At 46.5% G+C, this 9,471-nt stretch overlaps 1 protein-coding gene across 1 annotated transcript in view; it reads left to right on the top strand.

The window, feature by feature from the left end:
- The first annotated feature begins 4,205 nt into the window (after nucleotides 1-4,205).
- Nucleotides 4,206-9,471, top strand: part of ND-B16.6 (NADH dehydrogenase (ubiquinone) B16.6 subunit) — a 28,206-nt gene continuing 22,940 nt past the window's right edge. The window contains exons 1-2 of the mRNA XM_077654679.1: nucleotides 4,206-4,362; nucleotides 5,224-5,302. Of these exons, the coding sequence (XP_077510805.1) occupies nucleotides 4,269-4,362; nucleotides 5,224-5,302 (173 nt within the window). The 5' untranslated portion in view covers nucleotides 4,206-4,268. The remainder of the gene's footprint in view (nucleotides 4,363-5,223; nucleotides 5,303-9,471) is intronic.

The following is a 9,471-nucleotide window of genomic DNA, read 5'->3' as shown; positions in this document are numbered from 1 at the left end:
TCTGCAAGCTTTATGAAAACATTCTAGCCGCACGCTTATCATGGTGGCTGGAATCCCATGATTGTTACCCAGATTCCCAAATTGGTTTCCGCCCACATATTGGAACGGAGGACGGCCTTGCTACTTTGGCTGCTGACGTGCTTGACCACTCTCCACAGAGTCACCTTGTACGAACCGTAATCGCTACAGACATAACAAAGGCATATGATAACATCCTTCACTCTGCCATTCTTGCCTCCCTTCAAACTCTTGGTCTCCCTCACCGGTTCCTCCTCTCCATTCACGCCTTTTTAGCAAATCGAACCTTCAGCGTGCGTGTCCACGGAAAGCCCTTTGGTAATTTCACTTCCAATAGAGGAGTGCCGCAGGGCTCCGTTCTCGCCCCCACATTATTTAATGTGGCTTTAATTCCTCTGGTTCGAGCCCTAGAGACCATCCCTTCTATCCGCGTGCTTGCATATGCCGATGATATCACCTTGTGGTGCTGTCATCCAAATGCGTCTATTCATCAGTCGGTCCTTCAACACGCGCTGGATGTATTGACATCTCGCCTCCCACCTTTGGGTCTAGCACTCTCTCCTACTAAATCATGTTTCATTCGAATTGGAAATAAAGCCGCCTTACGGAAAGCTCCCCCTTTAAATTTTACGGTACATAATTCTCTGATTCCTCAGGTAGAAACTGTTCGTATTCTTGGTCTTCTCCTCCATACATCTGGGACTGGCACCCCGTGGCTGACAGCCACCCGTAAATCGGCTCACGCTACTCTAGGTCTGATTCGTCGCATAGCTATGCGCTCTGGTGGCGCACGTGCTCATACGGCCCGCCAGCTTGTGCGCTCTATCCTTCAGCCACGGATAGTATATCAGGCTCAATTTCAACGTCTCACCCGCAGACAGTGGGACTCCCTTGAAGCTATCAATCGTGAGGCTATGCGCGTCATAACATATCTGCCTCGTTTAACACCCATACCTGTGCTACAGGAGTTCGCCCAACTTAATACACTCAGTGAGATCATCGACCAACGGGTGGCAAATAGAGCTCGAAAACAGTCTCTCAAACTTCATCGTTTAAAGACACTTCCGCCGTGGTCCTATTGCCAGCTCACTGACAATCGCCCCACTGTTTCCCCGTCGGTATCAGCAGCGTATCTGCCTGAAGGGTGCATATTATACACGGATGCATCTCATTCTGCAGAGAGGGGAGTTACTGCTGTGTATAGTCCATCTCATCCGCATCTCAACTCTCGCGCGACGTATACTGCGGATGCGTGCACTCCCCTGGCATTGGAACTTCAAGCCATTTACAATGCCATTGCTTCCCTTCCGCTCGTTCCAACATTCAATACAGTTCACATTTACACCGACTCCCGCGCCGCCCTTAAACAGCTGAAGGCTGTTCGACGAACGTTCCAGATTTCACAATCTATTCATGTGCTCTGCGCAAAGTATCCATGTCCTGTGCGCATACACTGGATTCGCGGCCATGCCCAGGATCCACATAACATTCAAGCGGATGCTATGACTCATCTTCATACATTAGACGATCCGCCACCTTCCCCTCTTCCCCCAGATCCGTTCCTGTCCCACGTTTCCGATTCCGAAGTTCTGCGCCAGCGAACACGCGCTCTAATTCCTCCGTGTTCGCACCCTCTCCCCCGTAGTCTTACTCGGCAGGAGGAGGTATCCGTGCGCCGGATTCGGGCAGGGGCGGCTCTGACACCATCTGTCCGTCATCGGTGGCGTGCCAAAGATCTGCCACTACCTGACAGGTGCCCTCACTGTGGCGCTGCACCGGACATATGTGATGTGCGGCACTTGTTGTGGACGTGCCCAGCGACGGCTGCTATCAGAAAACGGCTCCTCAGGGAGGTGGGCCTGCGGTGGAACCGCGACAGTGACTTCGTGAAGTGGACAATGGACAACCGTTTCATTAACAACCTCTGCGACTACCTCAGCGCAACGGTTCTTCACTCCTTCTTTTAACTCTCAATCCCGTGCATTCCTTCCCCCCTTTCCTTTTTCAACTTATGCCTCATGGCACACTTCTCGAATAAAAAAAAAAAAAAAAAGCTGCGACAGATGCGAAATCTAATGCTATCCCATTCCACTCTTAAGGTGACTGAAGCGTCACCATAGGTTTTGTTTTTTTCGACGAAAGAAGTCCAAGAAATACATGGTACAAATGGCATCACCCCGCCCCCCCCCCCTCCCCCCCACTCTCCCAAACCGCCTCTTCCAAGAGTGACCCAGCCCCGCCGCGGTGGCTCAGTGGTTAGGGCGCTCGACTACTGATCCGGAGTTCCCGGGTTCGAACCCGACCGCGGCGGCTGCGTTTTTATGGAGGAAAAACGCTAAGGCGCCCGTGTGCTGTGCGATGTCAGTGCACGTTAAAGATCCCCAGGTGGTCGAAATTATTCCGGAGCCCTCCACTACGGCACCTATTCTTCCTTTCTTTCACTCCCTCCTTTATCCCTTCCCTTACGGCGCGGTTCAGGTGTCCAAAGATATATGAGACAGATACTGCGCCATTTCCTTTCCCCAAAAACCAATTATTATTATTATTAAGAGTGACCCATAAATCTGCCCCTGTCCTGGAGGGCGCTACTGGTTCGACGGTTTAACCGCAATGTCATGAAAAATCGGTATACGCCATCGACTGGACTGCGTTTTAGGGGCATTTCCCACTTCGTTCTTTCACATATGCGCAACCAAAATTGGAGTGCACTGCAGTCTGCTGCATTGGAGAATGCGAACTTCATTTGCAAGTCACTTTGTCACGTACGTGACACTTACCCCGTGACCCTTGGATGACGTCAGCAACTTTTTGCAAGTCGTTGTTGTCACGTGACACTTGGATGACGTCGGCAACTTTTTTGCAAGTCAACGCGTTGTCCAACATTAATACAAAATTAATACATATCCTCAACACACTTTACCATCGTACGCACCACAACGCGTTCACTCCGTGCCCCTCTAATACGCTTGAACAAACGACGTACCCTTGGTGGCGAAATAGGCAATAAAAAAATACCCTTCATGGAGTATGCGTTGCGTTCCCGCATGGCACACACTGGACCTGGGTTCGAACCACAATGCAAGCGAATTTCTTTCTTCGCGTGGTCATCTTCGTGCGGACACGCTATACCGACAGGTCCTGTACACGCTACTCATGAGACAAGAAATGCTTTCGCATTAAAAGTTAGCGTCTGTAGCGCTCTTTTTCGGATGGCGCTAGTTCTAGCCTACTAGAATAAAGTATTTTTCTCATCCACCTCCTTCTGCTTTAATAACACGTTTGTCGATGTTCGCCAGGATTCAGCTGTGCTCAACAATAGCTTTCTCTCCCTAAGTTTCGTCGAGCAGCCTGTTTCTCCAAGGGCGCAAACATATGTGCGCTCACACCACTCACGCTGTGGCAACAGCTGGTAACGTGTCGAAGAGGTCGCAGCAGCTAGAAGGTATGCAGGGTTGCGGTCTTCCTCACCGTCGTTATTTTTTATCGTTGACGGCAACGATAGATCACTTTCATTAGATCACTATTGTACACACATATCGTTTAATGAAACTGCAGCTTTTAATTAGTGATAGCAGAGCTCGAGAGATAAAGCTTGCTTGAACTCAATTTGGTTCCGCAGTATTATATCCTGCGATAGGACGATTGTAGGACATTTGAGCAATTTGCATCATCGAGCCATCCAGCAAAGTAAATACTGAGGACAACCTGATGAGAACATTTATCCATCGATGCACTAAGTTAAAAGGAACTCAGAATGTCCTGTTCGGGATGAGGACCTTCTGGTCATTTGAGGAAGTCCTCGAGATGTTTGGTCTTGTCTGGGTTCGCTCAGGGAGGTGTTGAGGCGTCTACCGAGAAGTGAGGCAGTGACTGCGCCCTTTCTTTTCCGCGAAACCAGTTTATTCGTTCTCGTTTATTCACAGTTTCTTGCGACTTTCTTTTCTCTTCGAAGCCTTTGCAACATCGGAGCGGCGGAGAAGAAAGCGTGAGGGCGACCGTCTTTCTTGTTCGCCGGGGACACCTTGCGACTATAAAAACATGTCTTTCCCGGTAACCTCTGCCCTAGAGCTAGCGCTCTAACGTCTGCGTGCGCGCGCGTTATGTCGTCTTTGAAAAGGAGTAATTTCGGGCAACGCACTTGCGTTATTTGTAAATCAGCAGCACCCATCGACAGCAACAACCAATGATCGCCGCAAGACAGTTTAGGGTCAATCCAATCCAGAAATCGTGCCAATACAATCCTCTACAACATGTCGTCGTCGGGCTTCAAGCAAGAAATGCCCCCGGAAGGGGGCTATGCCCCCTTCAATATAAAGCGTATTCCGGCCAGGACTTTATTTTCTGGTGAGTTTTGAAGCTAAAAAAAGCCTTCATTGCTGCTGTACGTTTTTACCATTGACAGGAACTTGGTGTAGGCGATAGGACGTTTGAAGGAGACCGACGGCACGATTTGCTTCTCTGACGCAGTTTTTTGGCTGGTTTACTTAATTAAAAACTTCTTTGCAGTTTTGTGTCTGTATGCTAGTGACCGAATTGAAATCCATACCAAATGATCTCAGTGAAACGAGATGCATACGTGCAGGAAGCCGCCTCTTTAGCTTTAACAAGAGCGCTTTCTTGGCGAGAACACCTAGGCGAGCGTAGTTCAGGTCCGTTAGAATATATATATATATTTCTCTTATGATACAGTTCCAATTAGCCGACGCATGATCAGCACGCCACATGCACGCAGTTTTTAACGTACTTATGTTTTGAACTATAGATATCTGCGAACTCTGATTCGCAGGTTCTGGCGTCACAATAACTTCTAGTCGTCTGAAATGTTCCGGCGTGTGCCTTCTACCGTAATATATGGAATGTCTGGAAGGGTCTTGTGAGCTTATGTACGTCAGAACCCACTTTTTCTTTATATCTGGCACACACGTAGCCGGTTGTTGGGACTTGCTAGTTAGTGCTTGCCATCGGAATACCCTGTCGCTGCGGTACGGCACCAGTGGATTGCGATATGTTGTTAGCGATTTTGTTGCTGACTGTAAATTTTCACTGTTCATTACTCCTTTCATCTAGGCCATTTTTAAAACAAACGGCTCAAAGGATAATGTGGAATGATCTAGAAATGCTTCCTACCATCATTCAGCCCCAACTTGGGACAAAGCGCACGTGTGATTCTGAGAAATACTGAGCGAATTTTTATCTTCCTTTCAGGTTACAAGCTGTTTGGCCTTTATTTCGGTTTTACTGGTATCGCTTGGTACCTTTTGAAGACCCAGATTGTTAGGAGAAAGTAAGTAGTGCCTTGAGTGCTCGCCTCAGTTACACAGGGCATCATAATCGTCAACCTGACTACGCCCACTGCAGGCCGAAGGCCCCTCTCATTTCTCTTCAATTAACCCTGCCCCTTTGCCATCTGCGGCCACCGTATCTCGGCAGATTTCTTACTCATCCGCCCACCTAACTTTCTGCCGCCAAATGCTTTCTCGTAATCAGTGAAGGCTATATACAGGAGTTGGTTATATTCTGCGCCTTTCTCTATCACCTGATTGATAGTGTGAATATGATCTATTGTGAAATATCCTTTAGCCTGCCTGGTCATTCGTTTGATTGATGTCTAAGGTTGTCCTCATTGTATAAGCGATTACCTTAGTAAATACCTTGTAGGCAAGGGCAGTAATCTGATCGGTCTGTAATTTTTCAAGTCCTTGGCATCTCCTTTCTTATGAATTAAGATATTGTTAGCGTTCTTCCAAGCTTCTGGTACGCTCGAGGTCATATGGCATGGCGTAGGAGGGTGGCTAGTTTTTCTAGCACAACCTGCCCCCGTCCTTCAACAGATCTGCTGTTACCTGATCCTCACCAGCTGCTTTCCCCCTTTGCATTTCACACATGGTCAGGTCCATCTGCACTGTGTGTAATACTTCCACTTTTGTAACATTAATTTACTGACCAAACACATAATTCTTCTTCTTGCATAAGAAAAGCCCCATAACCATCCACCCTGTGATCAAAAATTGGTTGTGCCAATAAAAATGAAGCTGCCACGGTGGCTCAGTAGCTATGGTGCTCTGCTGCTGACCCTAAGGACGCGGCTTCGATCCCTGTCACGGCGGTTGCATTTCAATGGAGGCAAAATACTAGAGGCCCATGTAGTGTGCGATGTCAGTGCATGTTAAAGAATCCCAGGTGGTCGAAATTTCCAAAGTCCTCCACTATGGCGTTCTTCGTAGCCTGAGTCACTTTGGGACGTTAAACCCCATAAACCAAACCAAACCACTAAAAATGCGGCATTGTCTGATAAGTTCACTCCTGCAAACAATTTTTCCTCATCATCATCATCAATCTGCTATGTCCTCTGCAAGAAAAAGGTCTCTCCCTTTGATATCAAATTACCCCGGTCCTGCACTCTCTCCTGTCCCCACAAACTTGCCAATCTCGTCTTCTCACCCAACTCTCTGCCACCTCCTGTTGCTCTTTTCTTTTCTTGGAATGCATTCCACTATCCTGGTTATTTGCTGTTTGCACTACATGGCTAGATCATGTACATTTCCTCTTTTTAGTTTCAGTTAGGATATCTAGCTGCTACTTGTTCCCTGACCTACTGTGCTCTCTTTTTGCGTTATAATGTTCCCTTTGTCATTTTTCTTTGCAAAGCTCGCTGCATTGTCCTCAATTTATTTGTCAGCTTTTTTTTGCCAACCTTGAAGTGATAAAATTATGCAGACGTCAAGTACAGGCCCTCTCCAACTATTCAGTTTTCTTCACTTTGGATCATTACATCCAAGCCCTGGCTGGCAGCTTGAGCACAGAAGAATTTTATTCCACTAATAACTATGTGGCACTCAGCAGTCGCATATGTCCTACAAATATAACACTCCACAAATTTATCTCGAGAGGTGCATTTGAGCTCACTGTTTTTCAGCAGTTGCTGCCCAGTCAGACAATACTAATAAACTTGGATGAGCATATGACACTAGCCTTCTTTATTAGCATGAGATCTGTTTTGATTCGGCATCACTCGCTGCAGTAGCTCTGTAAAGCTTCTTAGTAATGCCGCGAGTGTGCTGCGCTGCTTCATGCAGATCAAGTGCAGCTTGGCGCTAGTGCTGCATGGTTGCTTCCAAAGTGAATGAGTGAGAACAGGCGTCGTTGTCTGCTTGCCATAGTGTCACTGCCAAATGGGAGCCAGTTGCTTGCTGCCTACATCAGCTTCCGCCAACAGCCTGGACAGCGTGAAATTATTTCACATAACAAATCACTTAAAAGTATTGCCATTAACCAGGCCTAGGAAGTTGTCATTTTTGTGAACAAAGTTGTTGCATCAAAGTCGCTGCATCTGTTACACATGCTTTATTTGCAAATATGCAGTGTCATGGACCTAGTAACCACGTGCCTGGATATGGCCTCCTTTAGAAAGATGCCTGTGGTGTGGCTCACTCTCTCACTGTAGTCGCTGTGTCTTGAGTTGGGGGTGGCCACCAAGAGATGGCGCAAGCTACCACCACTAGCTCTGGCAAGTCTGTAGCAGCCAATGTAGGTAGCAGCGGTGTGGTCCACCATAGCGGTAGCAATGGTGGCAGCTCGGAGCATGCAAGAATACAACTGCTCGACTGTATCTGAGCAAATTTTTTAAATTCTGACTAAACATTCTGGCCGCAATACCAGCGGCAGCAAACATACCTTGCAGTTGTCTCTAAAATTGACTGCTTTAAAGTGCAGGCTGTGTATATGCACACACCAGAGTATTAGGCATAGTGTTGAGGGTTCAATTGTTCAATCCTGTTGGAACGTTTCTCATGGAATGATGCTCTGGACTCCTTTTTTTTTTCGTTCACTTGACTTGTACTATGAAACGTAGCAGTAGCATCAGTGTCCTTCAATACCTTTTTGCAGTTCATGAAACTTCTGTGGTAGTTTTATATGTGGACAGAAGATGCTGCTAGGTGTGCAGCGGCAAGTCAGGAGGCAGCAAAGTGGTGTCGGCACTGCAAGGCTAAGACACAAGCTTCTGCTGTAAAGGGGCTTGTATTCAATTATGACTATTTATTGGGCTTTAATGGTGTGAATATAGGTAAGCCACGTCTGCAGAACAAATGCTTTGTGCGGAAGAGAAATGCAGGAGACAACGCTACACTCAAGCAATGTATAGACGCTCTGGATAACTCAGTGCGGCTCTGAAGTGCCACGGTTATTACTTCACGCATTTTTCATCTTTAAGCAGTGTTTCTTGGGAAGAATAAGTTTGGCAGAACGTAGCTAAACCCCACCGCAAGGAATGAAGGAAGGGAGGAATTTTACCAGAGAGCTTTGAATTCCTTCATCACATGAACAAATTTACCACAGAACTGCACGGCCGTTCGAAGGCAAACATTGACAGCAGATATGAGGCAATTGAATTTATGTACAATTGCAAATAATTAATTTTTCCCTAAGCACACAGGCATTCAAAATATGCTGACAAGTTATAAAACAAACACGCACGCACCAAATGCCAATGAATCATTTATTGCCACTCTAGAGCATGTTGCAATGTTCACAAATTAATAAAAAAAATTAATTACTCGTCGATCTTTTGCTATGGTGAGGAAATGACATCTGTAGGTGTGCTATCTTTTTCACAGTTATTCTTGAGAGCAACACTACATTTGACAGAAGCGAAATCGCTGTTTACGCAGTAGAGCTGCATTATCCATTTATGTTCACCTAGGCACTCGCCTGTTTCATAACAACAAATAATTTTTTCATAGCAATAAAAATTAAAGCTCAAGCTCATACAACTCCTGGGTCCACAGCACAAACTTAAAAAAATGGTAGGGTTTTAATGTTGTTAAACTGGGTAGACGTGCAAAAGTATGTGTTTAGCCTGGTTGGCTCATGGTTTTGCTTTGCTGAGTCATTGGCACGTCTGGCGACGATATTAGACTCAGGTTAAGCTCTGATCTAGGTTAAGCTGATCTGCTCTGTTCGAGCCGCGGATGTAAGTTGAAGAAGGCGACGGTGTGCAGTGCACAGCACGAGTTGCAGTTTAGCACATTGCATGATCGGCTGCAGCGATAGCATAGTGCTCTCATGCACTGGCCAGCGAAGCTGATATGTTCATGCCACTGTGGGTTCAAATACCAGTCGTGGCAATATTAATTTTATTTTATTTATTTATTTTTCCTATGTTCTTGGCACAAACCCACAAAGATTGCAAGATTTTGCTTCGGATTTACCCATCAGAATAGTGCTTTCGCTCTAATAATTAAATAAGCGACCAGGAAATGAAGCGTGCAGCTGTTAGTGCCCTGCTACATACTAACCATCATTTTTATCTGCTGTGCTGGAGACATTTCAGCATGGGATAGGCACCACTTTTCACTGTGTCCTGATGAATCTAGACATCATTCTCCACATTGCTGGCGCGTCAGCGGTCGAAATATCAGCCCCGACTTCGACAATCAGGCTGGGAGGCCTCCG

The sequence above is a fragment of the Amblyomma americanum genome, chromosome 2 (genome assembly GCF_052857255.1).
Source record: "Amblyomma americanum isolate KBUSLIRL-KWMA chromosome 2, ASM5285725v1, whole genome shotgun sequence".
NCBI lineage: Eukaryota > Metazoa > Arthropoda > Arachnida > Ixodida > Ixodidae > Amblyomma > Amblyomma americanum.
The sequence above is the reverse complement of the archived record's forward strand: the minus strand, read 5'-3'. Positions and strand labels throughout refer to the sequence as shown.